This window comes from Oncorhynchus mykiss, chromosome 18 (genome assembly GCF_057628025.1).
Source record: "Oncorhynchus mykiss isolate SJ-2025 chromosome 18, ASM5762802v1, whole genome shotgun sequence".
Classification (NCBI taxonomy): Eukaryota; Metazoa; Chordata; class Actinopteri; order Salmoniformes; family Salmonidae; genus Oncorhynchus; species Oncorhynchus mykiss.
In genome coordinates, this window is record NC_143039.1 from 59,376,052 (window position 1) to 59,397,474 (window position 21,423).

Genomic DNA, 21,423 nt, shown 5'->3' on the forward strand with positions numbered 1-21,423 from the left:
TCTCTCTCTCTCCACCCCTCTGTATCTCTCACTGTAGTATTTTATCTACTGTTGTATCCTGGGTCTGGTGTCATGTTCTGTGTTCCTGAGGATCAACTACGAGCTGAAGATGGTTGTCATGCTAGTTGCCGTGGTGACCTACAACATCATCATCCTCCAGACACACGCACACCTGCTGGACGGATACAGTACTGCACTCTATAGCACACAGACACTGGACAGGTACACACACAAACACATGCACACACACTGAACAGGCTAGAGAGACATCTTTCCTTTTATGAAAACCCTGTTATTAACACAATGCTCCTTTCCTTCGGCCCTGATGTAATATATAGGGTAGAAGCCATAGACATACAGCCTTCAGGGAATGACTGTGCATGTGTGTGTAGGGTTGAGGCACACACACATGCACACACAAGCACACAGAAACCAACCAACCAACCAACCCACCCACCCACCCACACACTGTTAACACTGTTTCTTCCCTTACTGTGATTTGTGCAATAATAGGCCAGGATTCAGAGCCACGGACAAAGTCATTAGGGAATGTCTGTCAAAGCACTATTCCTTTCAACTGTCAATCAAAAGTTGTCACTATGGAATAGAACTCGGTTGCCGGGGTAATTGTTGTTCGGATCATGACTGACAGGTTCTATGATATTGGGTTTTTGTCTTCATAGAGTGGAATTTATTTTGCTGATATGAATGACGGTTAGAGAGAGAGAGAGAGAGAGACAGACAGACAGAGAGAGAGAGAGACAGAGACAGAGACAGAGACAGAGACAGAGACAGAGAGAGAGACAGAGAGAGAGAACAGAGAACAGAGAGAGAGAGAGACAGAGACAGAGACAGAGACAGAGAGAGAGACAGACAGAGAGAGAGACAGACAGAGACAGAGAGAGAGACAGAGAGAGAGAGACAGACAGACAGAGACAGAGAGAGAGAGAGAGAGAGACAAACAGACAGAGAGAGAGAGAGCAGAGAGGGAGAGAGAGAGAGACAAACAGACAGAGAGAGAGAGAGAGAGAGCAGAGAGAGAGAGAGAGAGAGAGAGAGAGAGAGAGAGAGAGTGCACTTTATGGTGGTGAAAGACTTGAATTGTTTTGTTTTCATTCTTTCCTCTTTTTCTCTCTCATCCCTCTCTCTCTCTCTCTCTCTCATCCCTCTCTCCTCAGGCCAGGCATTCTAAAGGATCTGAAGACGATGGGTTCTGTTTCTCTCTTCATCTTCTTCATCACTCTACTGGTGTTAGCACGACAGGTACAGTACCTGTTAAACCTGTTATAGCTATTTTTTAAACATTTGACCTTTATTTAACCAGGTAGGCCAGTTGAGAACAAGTTCTCATTTACAACTGCGACCTGGCCAAGATAAAGCAAAACAGTTTGACACATACAACAACACAGAGTTACACATGGGATAAACAAACATACAGTCAATAACACAATAGAAAAGTCTATACACAGTGTGTGTAAATGAGGAAAGATAAGGGAGGTAAGGCAATAAATAGGCCATAGTGAAATAATTACAATTTAGCAATTAAACACTGGAGTGATAGATGTGCAGAAGATGAATGTGCAAGTAGAGATACTGGGATGCAAAGGAGCAAAAAAAAAAAAACGTATGGGGATGAGGTAGTTGGATTGGCTATTTACAGATGGGCTATTTACAGATGGGCTATTTACAGATGGGCTATGTACAGGTGCAGTGATCTGTGAGCTGCTCTGACAGCTGGTGCTTAATGTCTCCAGCTTCAGTGATTTTTGCAATTCGTTCCAGTCATTGGCAGCAGTGAACTGGAAGGAAAGGCGGCCAAAAGAGGAATTGGCTTTGGGGGTGACCAGTGAGATATACCTTCTGGAGCGCTGTCATGTATTGTCATGTTGTGTCCTGTTCCTGTTTCTCTTCACCCTGTCTCCCTCTGCTGGTCGTACTAGGTTACCGTTTCTGTCCCTCTTTCCCCCAGCTGTTCCTTGTTTTCTCTGACTACCTCATTCACCCCTTTTCCCACCTGTTCCCTTTTTCCCTCTGATTAGGTCCCTATATCTCTCTCTGTTTCTGCTCCTGTCTTTGTCGGATTCTTATTTGTTGTGTTCATGCCTGAACCAGACTATCGTCATGTTTGCTGTAACCTTGTCCTGTCCTGTCGGAATCTGCCGGTCCATCTGAGCCTACCTATGTTTGGTTATTAAAGAAGCTCTGTTTAAGTTAATTCGCTTTTGGGTCCTCATTCACGCACCGTAACAAGCGCGCTCTACGAGTGGGTGCTGCTATGGTGACCAGTGAGCTGAGATAAGGAGGGGCGTTACCTAGCAAAGACTTATAGATGATCTGGAGCCAGTGGGTTTGGCTATGAATATAAAGCGAGGGCCAGCCAACGAGAGCATACAGGTCACAGTGGTGGGTAGTATATGGGGCTTTGGTGACAAAACGGATGGCACTCTGATAGACTGTGTCCAATTTGCTGAGTACAGTGTTGGAGGCTATTTTGTAAATGACATCGCCGAAGTCAAGCATCGGTAGGATAGTCAGTTTTACGAGTGTATGTTTGGCAGCATGCGTGAAGGAGGCTTTGTTGTTAGATTTAGTTTTAGATTGGAGGTGCTTAATATGTGTCTGGAAGGAGAGTTTACAGTCTAACCAGACATCTAGGTATTTGTAGTTGTCCACACAGTCAGAACCGTCCAGAGTAGTGATGTTGGACAGGCAAGCAGGTGCGAGCAGCGATCGGTTGAAGAGCATGCATTTAGTTTTACTTGCATTTGAGAGCAGTTGGAGGCCACGGAAGGAGAGTTGTATGGCATTGAAGCTCATCTGGAGGTTTGTTAACACAGTGTCCAAAGAAGGGCCAGAAGTATACAGAATGGGGACGTCTGCGTAGAGGTGGATCAGAGAATCACCAGTAGCTATGGACCATGTACTAAATATGTGTTAACTATGTAGTATCTATGTGATAGCTATGTACTGACTATATAACTTCTGACTTCAGCCTGCTTCAATGGTAGCAGGTGAAAATATAACTCATTAATTCACACAGATGGAGGACAGAGAGAGACAGCAAGATGGAGGGTGTTGTACTGTCTCTTCACTGAGGCAGGGGCTTAGGCATGAGTGGGTCTGGGTAGGCATGGGTGGGTCTGGGTGGGCATGGGTGGGTCTGGGTAGGCATGGGTGGGTCTGGGTGGGCATGGTTGGGTCTGGGTGGGCATGGGTGGGTCTGGGTAGGCATGGGTGGGTCTGGGTGGGCATGGGTGGGTCTGGGTGGGCATGGGTGGGTACAATCCCACCAACTGGGGAGCCAGGCCCAACCAATCTGATTGATTGCTCTATGTGTCAGTGTTCCAAACGGGACATTATTTGTCTTTTTACCTAAGTTAGAGAGGCACGAATACCCAAGATATGCTAACCTCTCCTTATTTACAGTAAAAGTGACTCCAATATGACACAGTACATTATTTACCATTAGTTTAAATTGAGCACAAAATCATCTAAAACACAAACTAAACAAACAGTAAATTCATCCAACAAGTTTGTAGAGTCACAAGCTTGATGTAGTCATGGCGTAATTGGAACATGGGACCAAATGCTAAGCGTATGACTACAGTGGCTTGCAAAAGTTCTCACACCCCATGGCATTTTGTTGCTTTACAACTTGGAATTAAAATATATTTTTGGGAGGGGTTTGTATCATTTGATTTACACAACAAGCCTACCACTTTGAAGGTGCAAAATATTTTTTATTGTGAAACAAACAATAAATAAATAAATAAATATTTTAAAAAGAAAACCTGAGCGTGCACAACTATTCACCCCCCCACCCCCAAAGTCAACACTTTGTAAGCTTGGCACATCTAGCCACTGGGATTTTTGCCCATTCTTCAAGGCAAAACTGCTCCAGCTCCTTCAAGTTGAGAGGTATTTGGTTTGCGCTAGACATAGTGTTTTCTTTGATGGCCAAAAAGCTCAATTTTAGTCTCATCTTACCAGAGTACCTTCTTCCATATGTTTGTGGAGTCTCCCACATGCCTTTTGGTGAACACCGAATGTGTTTGCTTATTTTTTTATTTTAGTAATGGCTTTTTTCTGGCCACTCTTCCGTAAAGCCCAGCTCTGTGGAGTGTACGGCTTAAAGTGGTCCCGTGGACAGATACTCCAATCTCCGCTGTGGAGCTTTGCAGCTCCTTCAGGGTTATCTTTGGTCTCTTTCTTGCCTCTCTGATTAATGCCCTCCTTGCCTGGTCCGTGAGTTTTGGTGGGCGGGCCTCTCTTGGCAGGTTTGTTGTGGTGCCATATTCTTTCTATTTTTTAATAATTGATTTAGCGGTGCTCCATGGGATGTTCAAAGTTTCTGATATTTTTTTTATAACCCAACCCTGATCTGTACTTCTCCACAACTTTGTCCCTGACCTGTTTGGAGAGCTCCTTGGTCTTCATGGTGCCGCTTGCTTAGTGGTGTTTCAGACTCTAGGACCTTTCAGAACAGGTTTATATATACTAAGCTCATGTGACAGATCATGTGACACTTAGATTGCATACAGGTGGACTTTATTTAACTAATTATGTGACTTCTGAAGGTAATTGGTTGCACCAGATCTTATTTAGGGGCTTTATAACAAATAGGGTGAATACACATACACGCACCACTTTTCAGATTTTTATTTGTTTGAAGTTTTTGAAACAAGTCATTTTTTTCATTTTAATTTCACCAATTTTGACTATTTTGTCTATGTCCATTACATGAAATCCAAATAAAAATCTATTTAAATGACAGGTCGCAATGCAACAAAATAGGAAAAACACCAAGGGGGATAAATACTTTTGCAAGACACTGTACTGTATAAGTTAATTTGTGCCAATACTTTTTGTCCCTTAAAATGGGGGACTATGTACAAAAGGAGTTGTAATTTCTAAACGGTTCACCCCTTATGGAGTAAAATACCCTCAAATGACAACTGACAGTCTGCACTAACCTCATAGTCATTGTATCATTTCACATTTCTGAAGCACACAGCCAAAACAAACAAAGAAATGTCACTGTCCCAATACTTTTGGAGCTCACTGTATATTGATAATAATAATACATTTTATTTAGCAGATGCTTTTCAGGATACTCAAGGACATGTTTAAATAAAAATCTATTTCATTTAGGTCTATGTAAGGCATTTTTATTATGCTTGTGATTGTTTACCGGTGGGGGGGGGGGACGAAACAATCAGCGTATCAATTTCAGAAGAATGGGCGGGTTCTGGCACGTTTAACTTTGCAGTGATACCATGTGCAGTAAACAGTAGCTCCCCCTGTGTAGACTAGGGTACATTGTGTGGGCTACACACCGTTAGCTAGCTAGCTAAGACTCACTAGCCAACTTGGCTGGCAAAAACAAGTAAAATGGCCAAACAAATCTCACAGTAAAAACATTTCTAGAGACTGTGTATAGAGAGGATGTTCTCGCATTTGCCAAGTTATTTGATATCAGTGATTGATTGCTTTGATCTAATCGGGGGCCTTAAAGAGAGTTTCAGGACATTCAGAGACAACAATCAGCACTACAACACTGTTTTAATTCCACACTGTTAGAAACCACGGAACACGCCTCCCCACTTCAACTCGCACTCTGTCCCATCCTCCACTCCAGTGAAATAAAAAAACAGTTACTTCAGCAACATTTTTATTTTATTTATTTATTTATTTAACTAGGCAAGTCAGTTCAGAACAAATTATTATTTACAATAACGGCCTACCCCGGCCAAACCTGGACGACGTTGGCCCAATTGTGCGCCGCCCTATGGGACTCCCAATCACGGCCGGATGTGATACAGCCTGGATTCGAACCAGGGACTGTAGTGACGCTTTTTGCACTGAGATGCAGCGTCTTAGACCACTGCGCCACTCGGGAGCTCTGATGTGCCTCGCAAGTAGTAGGCTACAACAACTGACCTCTGACCAGTGTTATCATATAGCTTAGCTACAACAACTGACCTCTGACCAGTGTTATCATATTACCTAGTTACAACAACTGACCTCTGACCAGTGTTATCATATAGCCCAGCTTGAGACTCAAGTTTTGAAATATAAGGGACATGGAGAAAATGGGCAAATGCATGAAACAATATTTATTTACAGTCAATGTAAATAGCCTATGATTTTGGGGAATTGAATTTAATTGGAAATAGATCATTGCCCTGTGCTTCTCTGCCCATGCATTATAGTTAGGCCCTATAGGCTCTTGGTCATTTAAAATACATTGTAGGCACACTTGATCTCAAGCGCCCAGCAGAGAATTGCACTCGGCTTGCATTTTGGCTCAGTGATCTCAACTTTTTTCACATTTTGTTGTCTTTTACAGCCGGAATTTAAAATGGATTAAAATGCGATTTTGTGTCATTGTCCTACACACAATACCCAATAATGTCAAAGTGTAATTATGTTTTTCGAAATTGTTACTAATTAATTAAGAATTAAAAGTTGAGTCAATAAGTATTCAACTTTGTAATGGCAAGTCTAAATACGTTCAGGAGTAAAAATGTGCTTAACAAGTCACATAATAAGTTACATGGACAACACTCTGAGTGCAATAATAGTGTTTAACATGATTTCTGAATGACTACCTCATCTCTGTACCCCACACACACAAGTATTTGTCACTACAAAGACACTCATTTGCCAGAGAGGAGGGAAACCGTTCAGGGATTTCACCAACTGGCCAATGGTGACATTAAAACAGTTACAGAACTTAATGGCTGTGACAGGAGAAAACTGAGGATGGATCAACAACATTGTACTTACTCCACAATACTAAATTAATGCTAAAACTGCAAAAAAAATGTGGCAAAAAAAATGACCATTATGTCCTGAATGGAAAGAGTTGTGTTTGGGGCAAAACTCAACACATCACCGAGTAGTAGTTTTTTTAAGATAAAAATAAACAGAATAGAGCTAAGTGCTATAGGAAAACCTGTTTCAGTCTGCTTTCCAACAGACACTGGGAGACGAAATCACCTTTCAGCAGGACAATAACCCAAAACACAAGGCCAAATATACACTGGAGTTGATTACCAAGACGACATTGAATGTTCGTGAAGGGCAGTTACAGTTTTGACTTAAATCAGCTTCATAATCTATGGCAAGGCTTGAAAATGTCTGTCTATCCATGATCAACAACCAACTTGACAGAGCTTTAAGATCTTTTTAAAGAAACATTTTCAAATATTGTACAATCCAGGTGTGCAAAGCTCTTTGAGACTTACCCAGAAAGACTCAGCTGTAAACGCTGCCAAAAGTAATTCTAACATAAATTGCAAACATTTCTAAAAACATATTTTCACTTTGTCATTATGAGGTATTGTGTGTAAATGGGTGAGGAAAAAAAACAATTTAATCCATTTTGAATTTAGGCTGTAACACAACAAAATGTGGAAAAAGTCAAGGGGTATGAATACTTTCTGAAGGCACTGTAGGCTATGACTGCCTATTGTGATTATTACTGTTATATCAGGCCATTATGTTCTAGTCTCAGTGGTTTATTATGTGTAGGTCTATGTGAGTCGCATTTTAAGAGCAAGACTCGTGGATTAACGTAGGCCTACAATACCTTTTATCTGTAATGTGAAATCACTTACTAGATGGTTTGTTGTGTGCGATCGATTAAAGTACACAGCAAATTGGCCAGTGTTACCTTGTATTGATTTTTCAGTGTAACATTTCTAGTGTTGATTCAGGAGTTAAATTAACACAGGTGTAAAAGAACCCCAGTGTTAGTGTTAATAACCAGTGTTGAGTGGAGAGTAAAATGTTCCCATCAAAACTTCGCCCATCATGATCTAATTTCACAGCGTGCTCTACTGCAGCTATAATTTTGTTTTGAATTCATATCTGTGTTTTTACATGTACATTGATTGATTTATTAATCGTATGCTACACAAAGACAAATAACAGAGTTTTCTCAACTAATTCAATCAGTTAGTTAGATTTATTGCATCCGTTGCTGAAGTGGCTGTTACAGTTGAAGTGGTTTAGGTCGTCTCCTTTCTTAATATTCCTTCCCCTGACTGTTATTTCGGAGGCAGGCTGCAGATGAATAAAGATGTAGGATGTGCTAACGCTGTCTGTATTTCAATAGGAATAACATATCACTTTACAAGCCAGCATAATGTAACTTTAAGGCCTGATGTCAGTGATGATTTAACATTGGAGAATTTGCTGTCTAGGGTATAGGATAGGCTATGCTTTTATGATAATGAAATGATGATTTGAGTGCCTAAATTTGGCCCTGCCATCATCATATGTTTGCCAAAGCCACTGCTCTGGAGTACCATCCATCAGAGGTTTTCAGAGACAGTTTTGTGTACCCAGATATACCATTCCCAGTGGACAAGAGCCAGCCCATACAGTTCCCCCTGTTGTCAAACTGGGTTAAAGTCACCAGTAGGGTAGGGGCTGTGTTTTGGGGATGAAGTACATGTTTAATTGAATTGCAGTATTTGGTTAGCTGTATTTTAAACGATTTTACAATTGTAAGCCTTTGTTTATTTCAAATATTTTCTGGGGGTGTTAAATAGTCTCTCCCTTGCAGCATCTGGCTCTAAGCCTGAGGTAATGATGAATTAAACAGATTAATGATTCATTAATTAAGCATCATCATTGCCTTCTAAACAGCCTCTCATAATACCACTGTTCCTGCCTGACCTAGTTACTAGGCTTTCTCAACTCTTCGCAAGGATGACCTAACTAGTACACACACACACACACACACACACACGTATATAAACGCCGGCCCATAAGCTCTAATACAGGGCACAGACACAAACATACACACATACACCCACACACACACACCGGGGTGTTTTGACCACCATCTCACAAATAACCAATGAGAAACCAACACCTATACTTTATGCTAATCAGGCTTGGTGCTCAGCGTTTCCTGGAGTGAAGCTGCTATCCTCTGCTTCGTTGTCTTTTTACCGGAGCGCTCATTTTCCATCAATACAAATCATGCTCAAGGGCCAGTTGGTGAGATAGTTCTATGTCCCAAACGGCACTCTAATCCCTATAAAAGTGCAGTAGTTTTGACCAGGGCCCTTGTCAAAAGCAGTGCGCTATATAGAGAAAAGGGTCCCATTTGGGACAGAGTCTCTTATTCTGCCATCAGATTATCTCAATTTTGGATGGAAGGGGGATGATTAGTTGACTGTAGGAGTATTGTAGGTCTATGGGGGAGGAAAATGCCCCTAATTTTTTCCATGTCGTTAAAGTTAGGAGAATGTGTGAGAGGAACAGTTATAGATTACAGGTGTAGCTTGAAGCAGTGACTCTCCAAGTGGACAATAAACGTTTTAAAAAACACTTTGAGAACGACTTGTTTGACCTAGCAGCACATTGACCCTTGTGTTCCGTTTTCAATTCTTTCATTGTTTCAGAAGTCTAGTCAGCACTGAGTCAAGTCCAGTCTCATTTTAATTAACTTGATCTGTTCAGCAAATGAAAGCGTAGTCATTTCAGAGAGTAAAGTCAAATGATTTATAAATACTTTATGACCATCATATCTTTACCGTCTCTGTGTCCTCCTGTTAACAGAATGAATATTACTGTAGGTTGGACTTCCTGTGGAGGGACAAGTTCAAGAGAGAGTGTGAGGAGATTGAGACCATGGAGAACCTGAACAGGGTTCTACTAGAGAACGTTCTACCGGCCCATGTTGCAGAACACTTCCTGGGACGTAACTGGAAGAACGAGGTGAGGCAGCAACCATTCACAGGACATCAGAACCTTGAGAACTCAGAATCATAGATCGAAGCACATTCCCATTCTAAAATTCTTCAAAGAAGACACAAAGTAAATGCATTCTAGAACTAACTTTAGAACCACACATTCTAACCCTATATGGAACCAGTAGCATAGATCCATTCCACTGACCTCTGTCTGTGTGCTTGTTTCTCCAGGATCTGTACCACCAGTCGTATGAGTCGGTGTGTGTGATGTTCGCCTCCATCCCAGACTTTAAGGAGTTCTACACAGAGTCAGATGTCAACAAGGAGGGCCTGGAATGTCTCAGACTCCTCAACGAGATCATCGCTGACTTTGACGAGGTGAGTTACTCTGTCCTTATTGGCTACTAATCACATCTGTGTGTTGGGCTGTTGTAGAATGTGTCACAGTAATATCACATCCGTTACTACTGATCATAACCAGATGTTAGACAATACAGAGCATCCTCACTGATAACAGGAACAAATCTGTAACCAAACTGTCTGTAACATCCTCGTTACAGTGTTCTTGCTAATTGTCTACCCTCTCCCTCTCTCTGTGTGTGTGACAGCTGCTGTCCAAGGCTAAATTCCATCCTCTCTCTATCTCTGTGTGACAGCTGCTGTCCAAGGCTAAATTCCATCCTCTCTCTATCTCTGTGTGACAGCTGCTGTCAAAGGCTAAATTCTACCCTCTCTCTCTCTCTCTCTCTCTCTCTCTCTCTCTGTGTGTGTGACAGCTGCTGTCCAAGGCTAAATTCTACCCCCTCTCTCTCTCTCTCTCTCTCTATCTCTGTGTGACAGCTGCTGTCCAAGGCTAAATTCTACCCTCTCTCTCTCTCTCTCTCTCTCTCTCTCTCTGTGTGTGACAGCTGCTGTCCAAGGCTAAATTCTACCCTCTCTCTCTCTCTCTCTCTGTGTGTGTGACAGCTGCTGTCCAAGGCTAAATTCTACCCTCTCTCTCTCTCTCTCTCTCTCTCTGTGTGTGTGACAGCTGCTGTCCAAGGCTAAATTCTACCCTCTCTCTCTCTCTCTCTCTCTCTCTCTCTCTGTGTGTGTGACAGCTGCTGTCCAAGGCTAAATTCTACCCTCTCTCTCTCTCTCTCTGTGTGTGTGACAGCTGCTGTCCAAGGCTAAATTCTACCCTCTTTCTCTCTCTCTCTCTCTCTCTCTCTCGGTGTGTGTGACAGCTGCTGTCCAAGCCTAAGTTCAGCGGGGTGGAGAAGATAAAGACTATTGGCAGCACTTATATGGCTGCTACTGGTCTCAACGCAACACCTGGACCTGAATACACACAGGTACATCTTTTACACACACACACACACACACACACACACACACACACACACACACACACACACACACACACACACACACACACACACACACACACACACACACACACACACACACACACACACACACACACACACACACACACACACACACACTCACACACACACACACACACACAGCAGAGAACACCAGAAGAAAAATATGTAATTCTATAATTAATTCACAAACACACATATACACACATGGTGGGAACTGGATGACATATACTGTATTTTAAACCCACAGAAATGATCAAACTCAGCTACAGCATCAACTCACCTCCAATTACAGGTTTAAAGTTGTGTGATGGTGCTAAACAACTGAATGATTCTCCCTCTCTCTCCATTCCTCTACCCCCCTCTTCTCTCTTGTCCTTTTCTGTCTTCCTCGTCTCTCTTTCCTCTCTCTGTTCCTTTCCATTTTTTCTTTCTCCCTCACTCAATCTTCTACTCTCTCTCTCAGGAACATGACCGTCAGTACATGCACATTGGCACAATGATGGAGTTTGCCTTCGCTCTGGTCGGGAAACTAGACGTTATCAACAAACACTCTTTCAATGACTTCAGGCTACGAGTCGGTAAGAGAGAGAGAGAGAGAGAGAGAGAGAGAGAGTGTGTGCGTGTGTGTATGAGAGAGAGAGAGAGAGAGAGAGAGTGTGCGTGTGTGTATGAGAGAGAGAGAGAGAGAGAGAGGGCGAGAGAGAGAGAGAGAGAGAGAGAGGTATAGTGTAATTGGTACAGTCCGACTCTGTCTTACATGTGACCTCTAACCCTTCTTCCTGGTTGTGTCAGGGATAAACCATGGTCCGGTGATTGCGGGGGTGATCGGAGCTCAAAAGCCTCAGTATGATATCTGGGGTAACAGTGTTAATGTGGCCAGCAGGATGGAGAGTACTGGGGTACTGGGAAAAATACAGGTACTCAATTAATACAGTTATACGAATAGTAATGCTACAGCAGTTTCCCAAACTCTATCTTGTTTCTTTTTCTCCCTAGCACTACACACCTGACTCGAATAATCAACTCATCATTAAGCTTTGATTATTTGAATCAGCAGTGTAGTTCTAGGACAAAACCCAAAATGTGCACCCTTGGGGAAACACTGCTACAGTAGCTCCATGCAGTTTTATGTTATACCACTAGGTGTCGCTGCAGAAATAGATCAAGGTTAATGAGAACGGTATACAGGTACAGAGCAGATGTTATGCAAATGTAGATATATAATAATGCAGAACTATACAATATAGTCGAAGCCACTATGAACTTATCTCTTTGACTATTCTCCTTTCCTGATTAAGTCTCCAGTTATTAATATGAATTTACCACAGAGATCCTGTCCGGCGCCGACAGAGATGGCCGCCTCGCTTCGCGTTCCTAGGAAACTATGCAGTTTTTAGTTTTTTTACGTGTTATTTCTTACATTGGTACCCCAGGTCATCTTAGGTTTCATTACATACAGTCGAGAAGAACTACTGAACATAAGAGCAGCGTCAACTCACCATCAGTACGACCAAGAATATGACTTTCGCGAAGCGGATCCTGTGTTCTGCCTTTCAAACCAGGCCAACGGAATGGATCCCAGCCGACGACCCAAAAACACGACTTTGTAAAAGGATGAAACGGAGCGGTCTTCTGGTCAGACTCCGGAGACGGGCACATCGTGCACCACTCCCTAGCATTCTTCTCGCCAATGTCCAGTCTCTTGACAACAAGGTTGATGAAATCTGAGTAAGGGTAGCATTCCAGAGGGACATCAGAGACTGTAACGTTCTTTGCTTCACGGAAACATGGCTCACTGGAGAGACGCTATCGGAGTCGGTGCAGCCAACTGGTTTCTCCACATCGCGCAGACAGAAACAAACATCTTTCTGGTAAGAAGAGGGGCGGGGGCGTATGCTTCATGGTTAACGTGACGTGGTGTGATCATAACAACATACAGGTACTCAAGTCCTTCTGTTCACCTGATTTAGAATTCCTCACAATCAAATGTCGACCGCATTATCTACCAAGGGAATTCTCTTCGATTATAATCACAGCCGTATATATTCCCCCCCAAGCAGACACATCGATGGCTCTGAACAAACGTTATTTGACTCTTTGCAAACTGGAATCCATTTATCCGAAGGCTGCATTCATTGTAGCTGGGGATTTTAACAAGGCTAATCTGAAAACAAGACTCCCTAAATTGTATCAGCATATCGATTACGCAACCAGGGCTGGCAAAACCTTGGATCACTGCTATTCTAACTTCCGCGACGCATATAAGGCCCTGCCCCGCCCTCCTTTCGGAAAAGCTGACCATGACTCCATTTTGTTGATCCCTGCCTACAGACAGAAACTAAAACAAGAAGCTCCCGTGCTGAGGTCTGTTCAACACTGGTCCGACCAATCTGATTTCACACTCCAAGACTGCTTCCATCACGTGGACTGGGATATGTTTCGTATTGCGTCAGACAACAACATTGACGAATATGCTGATTCGGTGAGCGAGTTCATTAGAACGTGCGTTGAAGATATCGTTCCCATAGCAACGATTAAAACATTCCCAAACCAGAAACCGTGGATTGATGGCAGCATTCGTGTGAAACTGAAAGCCCGAACCACTGCTTTTAATCAGGGCAAGGTGACCGGAAACATGACCGAATACAAACAGTGTAACTATTCCCTCCGCAAGGCAATCAAACAAGCTAAGCGTCAGTATAGAGACAAAGTAGAATCTCAATTCAATGGCTCAGACACAAGAGGTATGTGGCAGGGTCTACAGTCAATCACGGATTACAAAAAGAAAACCGGCCCCGTCACGGACCAGGATGTCTTGCTCCCAGGCAGACTAAATAACTTTTTTGCCCGCTTTGAGGACAATACAGTGCCACTGACATGGCCCGCAAGTAAAACATGCGGACTCTCCTTCACTGCAGCCGACGTGAGGAAAACATTTAAACGTGTCAACCCTCGCAAGGCTGCAGGCCCAGACGGCATCCCCAGCCGTGCCCTCAGAGCATGCGCAGACCAGCTGGCTGGTGTGTTTACGGACATATTCAATCAATCCCTATCCCAGTCTGTTGTTCCCACATGCTTCAAGAGGGCCACCATTGTTCCTGTTCCCAAGAAAGCTAAGGTAACTGAGCTAAACGACTACCGCCCCGTAACACTCACTTCCGTCATCATGAAGTGCTTTGAGAGACTAGTCAAGGACCATATCACCTCCACCCTACCTGACACCCTAGACGCACTCCAATTTGCTTACCGCCCAAATAGGTCCACAGACGATGCAATCTCAACCACACTGCACACTGCCCTAACCCATCTGGACAAGAGGAATACCTATGTGAGAATGCTGTTCATCGACTACAGCTCGGCATTTAACACCATAGTGCCCTCCAAGCTCGTCATCAAGCTCGAGACCCTGGGTCTCGACCCCGCCCTGTGCAACTGGGTACTGGACTTCCTGACGGGCCGCACCCAGGTGGTGAGGGTAGGCAACAACATTTCCACCCCGCTGATCCTCAACACTGGGGCCCCACAAGGGTGCGTTCTGAGCCCTCTCCTGTACTCCCTGTTAACCCACGACTGGGTGGCCACGCACGCCTCCAACTCAATCATCAAGTTTGCGGACGACACAACAGTGGTAGGCTTGATTACCAACAACGACGAGACGGCCTACAGGGAGGAGGTGAGGGCCCTCGGAGTGTGGTGTCAGGAAAATAACCTCACACTCAACGTCAACAAAACTAAGGAGATGATTGTGGACTTCAGGAAACAGCAGAGGGAACACCCCCCTATCCACATCGATGGAACAGTAGTGGAGAGGGTAGTAAGTTTTAAGTTCCTCGGCGTACACATCACAGACAAACTGAATTGGTCCACCCACACAGACAGCATCGTGAAGAAGGCGCAGCAGCGCCTCTTCAACCTCAGGAGGCTGAAGAAATTTGGCTTGTCACCAAAAGCACTCACGAACTTCTACAGATGCACAATCGAGAGCATCCTGTCGGGCTGTATCACCGCCTGGTACGGCAACTGCTCCGCCCACAACCGTAAGGCTCTCCAGAGGGTAGTGAGGTCTGCACAACGCATCACCGGGGGCAAACTACCTGCCCTCCAGGACACCTACACCACCCGATGTCACAGGAAGGCCATAAAGATCATCAAGGACATCAACCACCCGAGCCACTGCCTGTTCACCCCGCTATCATCCAGAAGGCGAGGTCAGTACAGGTGCATCAAAGCTGGGACCGAGAGACTGAAAAACAGCTTCTATCTCAAGGCCATCAGACTGTTAAACAGCCACCACTAACATTGAGTGGCTGCTGCCAACACACTGACTCAACTCCAGCCACTTTAATAATGGGATTTGATGGGAAATTATGTAAAATATATCACTAGCCACTTTAAACAATGCTACCTAATATAATGTTTACATACCCTACATTATTCCTCTCATATGTATATGTATATACTGTACTCTATATCATCTACTGCATCTTTATGTAATACATGTATCACTAGCCACTTTAACTATGCCACTTTGTTTACATACTCATCTCATATGTATATACTGCACCCAATACCATCTACTGTATCTTGCCTATGCCGCTCTGTACCATCACTCAGTCATAATATGTACATATTCTTTATCCCCTTACACTTGTGTCTATAAGGTAGTAGTTTTGGAATTGTTAGCTAGATTACTTGTTGGTTATTACTGCATTGTCGGAACTAGAAGCACAAGCATTTCGCTACACTCACATTAACACCTGCTAACCATGTGTATGTGACAAATAAAATTGGATTTGATTTGATTTGAATTTGCGTTAAATATGTACATCTATAGAATATTCTGCCTACATGTGATGTTTTGGACATGCTGCTTTGTGGTCCCTTTCAGTCACTTGATATAACACACTATGGGGAGCCAACGACCAATCATAATCACCTGAAGAAATTACGCCCAACGGGCTAATGAATGTCGAGACCACCCTCAGAATAGCCTTCCTGGCTATAATACCAGGGCGCGCATTCATTTCCTCTATTCTTCGCTCTTCATCTCGCCTGAAGTAAGAACGCGTCACGCAATTTACAAACTTTTCAAGCACACAAGGCTACGAGATTCGGCTCCGACTTAGGTGTCTGTTGGTGGGGAGAGAGTACTTGTCCCTCTAGATATTATGAGTTTTTGGTCTTGGTATTGTTTTTTGTGTTTGTTAAAAACCCACTACTTTCCGCTCCACTTGTGTAGACTGTGCTTCCTTGCTTGAGTAAGATGGCCATTGGTAAAAGTAAGTTAAAAATGGCTAACCAGCCGAGTTTGAACCTCCGACCGTGCCCAAGGGCATGTGGTTTCACAATCAAAATGAAAGATACTCATGAGTGCTGTAATGTTTGCCTGGGGTGGAAACACGCTCATGTGACCATTGTCCCCGGCTGGGTTCAACTTCCATTTTACGTCGGGTTGACTTTGTGAGAAAGATTGGGGCTGCTGGCGGTGAAGTGACCTCTGGGACGGGGTCGTCTGAGGCTGGGAGAGAGCTGCAGCAGCGGTGGGTTGACAGGCGTGTCGTCACAGCCCATGTAAGGGATCATTCTGGTTTCTGTGGCAGTGGAAGTGTTCAGGGGATGATGTACCCCTGGTTGGCTCTGCAGGGTTTTCAGAGTGTGAACCGGATGACATCAGTTCGGGGCAGCCTAACTCCCAGCTTTGGATTCGGCAGGGGAGAGGGAACCATTGGTGGTTAATGCGCCTTTGATGGAGCTGTGTCGTAGGGCGGCAGATCACCTGGGTGTCTTCTCCCCCGCAGAGCAGCTCTTCCAGGTTTGGGGGAAGGGAAGCGTTGCTTACTCCTGTTTAAAGATTGTGCAGATGAGATAAAGGTGATCTGGGATTCCACTCATTCAGCCAGGCTGGTGGTACCAGGTTATAGTGATTTCTTGAATGTAGAGAAGGGTTTCCTAACTGGCAACCCACGGGTTGTCTTATTCGGCCCCCTAAGTTTTCTGAATAAAGTATACATACACAATATACATATACACACATACAGTACATACATATATACAGTTCAAGTTAGAAGTTTACATACACCTTAGCCAAATACATTTAAACTCGGTTTTTCACAATTCCTGACATTTAAAGTAAAAATTCCCTGTCTTAGGTCAGTTAGTATCACCACTTTATTTTAAGAATGTGAAATGTCAGAATAATAGTAGAGAGAATGATTTATTTCAGCTTTTGTTTCTTTCATCACATTCCCAGTGGGTCAGAAGTCTACATACACTCAATTAGTATTTGGTAGCATTGCCCTTACATTGTTTAACTTGGGTCAAACATTTCGGATAGCCTTCCACAAGCTTCCCACAATAAGTTGGGTGAATTTTGGCACATTCCTCCTGACAGAGCTGGTGTAACTGAGTCAGGCTCACACATTTTCTATAGGATTGAGGTCAGGGCTTTGTGATGGCCACTCCAATACCTTGACTTTGTTGTCCTTAAGCCATTTTGCAACAACTTTGGAAGTATGCTTGGGGTCATAGTCCATTTGGAAGACCCATTTGCGACCAAGCTTTAACTTCCTGACTGATGTCATGAGATGTTGCTTCAATATATCAACATAATTTTCATCCCTCATGATGCCATCTATTTTGTGAAGTGCACCAGTCCCTCCTGCAGCATGGCACCCCTACAACATGATGCTGCCACCCCCGTGCTTCACGGTTGGGATGGTATTCTTCGGCTTGCAAGCCTCCCCCTTTATCCTCCAAACATAACGATGGTCATTATAGGCAAACAGTTCTATTTTTGTTTCATCAGACCAGTGAACATTTCTCCAAAAAGTCAGATCTTTGTCCCCATGTGCAGTTGCAAACCGTAGTCTGGCTTTTTTATGCCGGTTTTGGAGCAGTGGCTTCTTCCTTGATGAGTGGCCTTTCAGGTTATGTCGATGTAGGACTTGTTTTTACTGTGGATATAGATACTTTTGTACCTGTTTCCTCCAGCATCTTCACAAGGTCCTTTGCTGTTGTTCTGGGATTGATTTGCACTTTTCGCACCAAAGTACTTTCATCTCTAGGAGATAGAGAGTTATGATGGCTGCGTGGTCCCATGGTGTTTATACTTGCATACTATTGTTTGTTCAGATGAACGTGGTACCTTCAGGTGTTTGGAAATTGCTCCCAAGGATGAACCAGTCTTGGCTGATTTCTTTTAACTTTCCCAAGCAAAGAGGCACTGAGTATGAAGGTAGGCCTTGAAATACATCCACAGATACACCTCTAATTGACTCAAATTATGTCACTTAGCATATCAGAATCTTCTAAAGCCATGACATAATTTTCTGGAATTTTCCAAGCTGTTTAAAGGCACAGTCAATTTAGTTTATGCAAACTTCTGACCCACTGGAATTGTGATACAGTGAATTATAAGTGAAATAATCTGTCTGTCAACAATTGTTGGAAAAATTACATGTGTCATGCACAAAGTAGACTTGCCAAGACTATAGTTTGTTAACAAGAAATTAGTGGAGTGGTTGAAAAACGAGTTTTAATGACTCCAATCTAAGTGTATGTAAACTTCCGACTTCAACTGTATATTTATTTTTAATTGTTGGACATAAAAGACTGTAAAAGCACCAGGAAACCTGTTCCAAGTGATTTTCATTTTTTTAATCTGTTCCAAAGTGTTCCTACGCATAATAGAGAGACACGTGATGGTAAAACAATGTTAGTATTGTTTGAAAATGTTATGTTTTAGTCAAATATTATATATGTTTGGGCATCTTGTGGTCAATTTGCAGTGTACAAATTCGTCGTTATTATGTTCCGGCGTCCCGACTACCAGCTCAAGAAGAAAATCGGCTCGCGGCTGAATCTAGTTGATGATCCCTGAAGTAGAGGGTGGATCGGTGGTTAAATGTGGTAACAATGCTGCAGCGGTATCATCATATCGGTATGCTGTATGAGCTGAATAAGACCGTGGAGGCGTAGAGTCGGATTCAGAGCTTCTCTACAAAATCCGTGCTATGGCTGTTTTTGTGCTGCGTCTGTCCCGCGGTACTATCCTGGCTGTCGGGGAAAGTTACTGGTTGCCGAAGTCCCCAAACCCGGTGTGGGCCTGGTATGAAAAATGCGGTACCATGAAAGCACATTGTTTCAACCCAAGGTTCCTTGGTGTTCAGGGGTATTGAGAGAGCGGTATCGTCCAGGTGTGGGCATAATAAACACAGTTCCTTCCGCACGTTCAGACACACGGTTGTCAAGAGTGGTGGATTTGAAAACAAGCATGACAACAACAACAAAAATGATCCCAGTCCTCATGGTGGTGCTCGGTCCCTTCAGGACATAATGTAGAGAGACTGGCAGAGTGCTCCGTCCAGTGGCCGGTTCTGGCATTACTGCCCTGTCTGGCACAGTTTCAGCTGGGGCACTCGGTGCCTTTTTGCAAGTGCCTGAGCGGTACTGAATTGAAGGAATGAATGCGAGCCCGTTATTATAGCCAGGAAGGCGGAGCTTCCGTGATTTCAGTTTTCCTCTGGTGAATAGGACTGGTCGTTGACTTGCCATAATACGTTATACCTCGTTCCCTCCTTCAGGGAATAGTAGTTATATTCATAACTGTATGATTTCCTTGCTTCCAGGTAACTGAGGAGACAAGTCGTATCCTAGCGACGCTGGGCTACATGTGTTCGTGTCGAGGCATCATCAACGTGAAGGGGAAGGGAGAGCTCAAAACCTTCTTCGTACACACGGAGATGACCAGATCGCTGTCTCAAGGGACTGTGATGCCTTGAACATCATACACTGAACATTACACATACACACACATGAACACACACACATGCAAACACACTTCAGCTATACAAACAAATGTATCTACATACACACGGATAGACTTGCACGCACATACACACACATACGTGCATGCACAAATAAAGCACATACAAACATACGAGGACTTACACACACACGTAACACACGCACACAGTACTGCCTGCTGTAGTAGAACGTATCAAACAACAGACTTTGTTTGCAACAGTAACTCCAGACCACTTCATCTAAACCAGACAGAATGGCAGACAGACAACATTTAGAACAACAAACAGAACAACAGACAGACGGCTGTACATACAGTATTACCTGCATCGTCCCTCCTTAGCTGGACACAGTAGTAACTGAACTTCACAGGGTAACGTTGTCCCTAGATACTGATCTTAGGTCAGTTTTGCATTCCCCTCTCCCCTAATGATTAAGGTTAGGATGTGTTTAGGGTAAGCTGATCTTAGATCTGTGCGCAAGGGAAATTTCAACCTGGAGTGGATTTCATTGACTACCTGAGCGGTCGAGTGGTGCAGTGCAGACACAGATAGTCGATGCCATCTTGGCACCGATAGTCCTTTCACTATTACAGTACTTTTAGTCAGAATTCTATTTAAAATGTGGTGCCAACATGAAGGGTTGTTTTCCAAACTGTCTATGGCTAGCCTCTCTCTATGGCTCTGGAGCAGAAAGCGACGTGGACCTCAAGAGCAGTCGGGGAATCAAGAGCTACTGGACTTTTGTAAGAAAACGAGAAAACAATATCAACAACAGGAGACTGTTTCCATGTTTTGACGCCATCATTTTCTTACTCATTAAAACATTTGTATATAAGTGAACCAATGTGCCTCATGTCATTGAAAGTCAACTATTTATGATTGCACTGAAAAAGTCCACTAAGTAGTTCGATAAAGAGGTAGTTTGATCAAGTATTGTACTTTATTATGTACAGTTGTAGTCGGAAGTTTACATACATTTTAGCCAAATACATTTAAACTCAATTTTTCACAATTCCTGACATTTAATCCTAAAAATTCCCTGTCATTGGTCAGTTAGGATCACCACTTTATTTTAAGAATGTGAAATGTCAGAATAATAGTACAGAGAATGATTTATTTAAGCTTTTATTTCTTTCATCACATTCCCAGTGGGCCAGAAGTTTACATACACTCAATTAGTATTAGGTAGCATTGCCTGTGCGTCTGCACAGTTTGGGCTACACACTAATATGACCCCTCTATGGAAAGTGCGTCTCTCAACAACACATACAGTACCAGTCAAAGGTTTGGACACACCTACTCATTCAAGGGTTTTTCTTTATTTTTTTTACTATTTTCTACATTGTAGAATAATAGTGACAACATCAAAACACTGAAATAACACATATGGAATCATGTGGTAACTAAAAAAATGTTTAACAAATAAAAATATATTTTAGATTTTAGATCATTCAAAGTAGCCACCCTTTGCCTCGATGACAGCTTTGCACACGCTCGGCATTCTCTCAATCACCAGTCACCTGGAATGCATTTCAA

The 21,423-nt window shown here is 43.3% G+C and overlaps 1 protein-coding gene across 2 annotated transcripts in view; it reads left to right on the top strand.

Moving 5' to 3' along the window:
- Window positions 1-20,727, top strand: part of LOC110496472 (adenylate cyclase type 2) — a 98,239-nt gene extending 77,512 nt beyond the window's left edge. For both annotated transcript variants that reach the window (XM_036953052.2, XM_036953050.2), the window contains exons 18-25: window positions 38-222; window positions 1,179-1,263; window positions 9,580-9,738; window positions 9,945-10,091; window positions 10,940-11,047; window positions 11,547-11,661; window positions 11,876-12,000; window positions 19,711-20,727. In XM_036953052.2, the coding sequence (XP_036808947.1) occupies window positions 38-222; window positions 1,179-1,263; window positions 9,580-9,738; window positions 9,945-10,091; window positions 10,940-11,047; window positions 11,547-11,661; window positions 11,876-12,000; window positions 19,711-19,863 (1,077 nt within the window). In that variant the 3' untranslated portion in view covers window positions 19,864-20,727. The remainder of the gene's footprint in view (window positions 1-37; window positions 223-1,178; window positions 1,264-9,579; window positions 9,739-9,944; window positions 10,092-10,939; window positions 11,048-11,546; window positions 11,662-11,875; window positions 12,001-19,710) is intronic.
- Window positions 20,728-21,423: the final 696 nt, after the last annotated feature.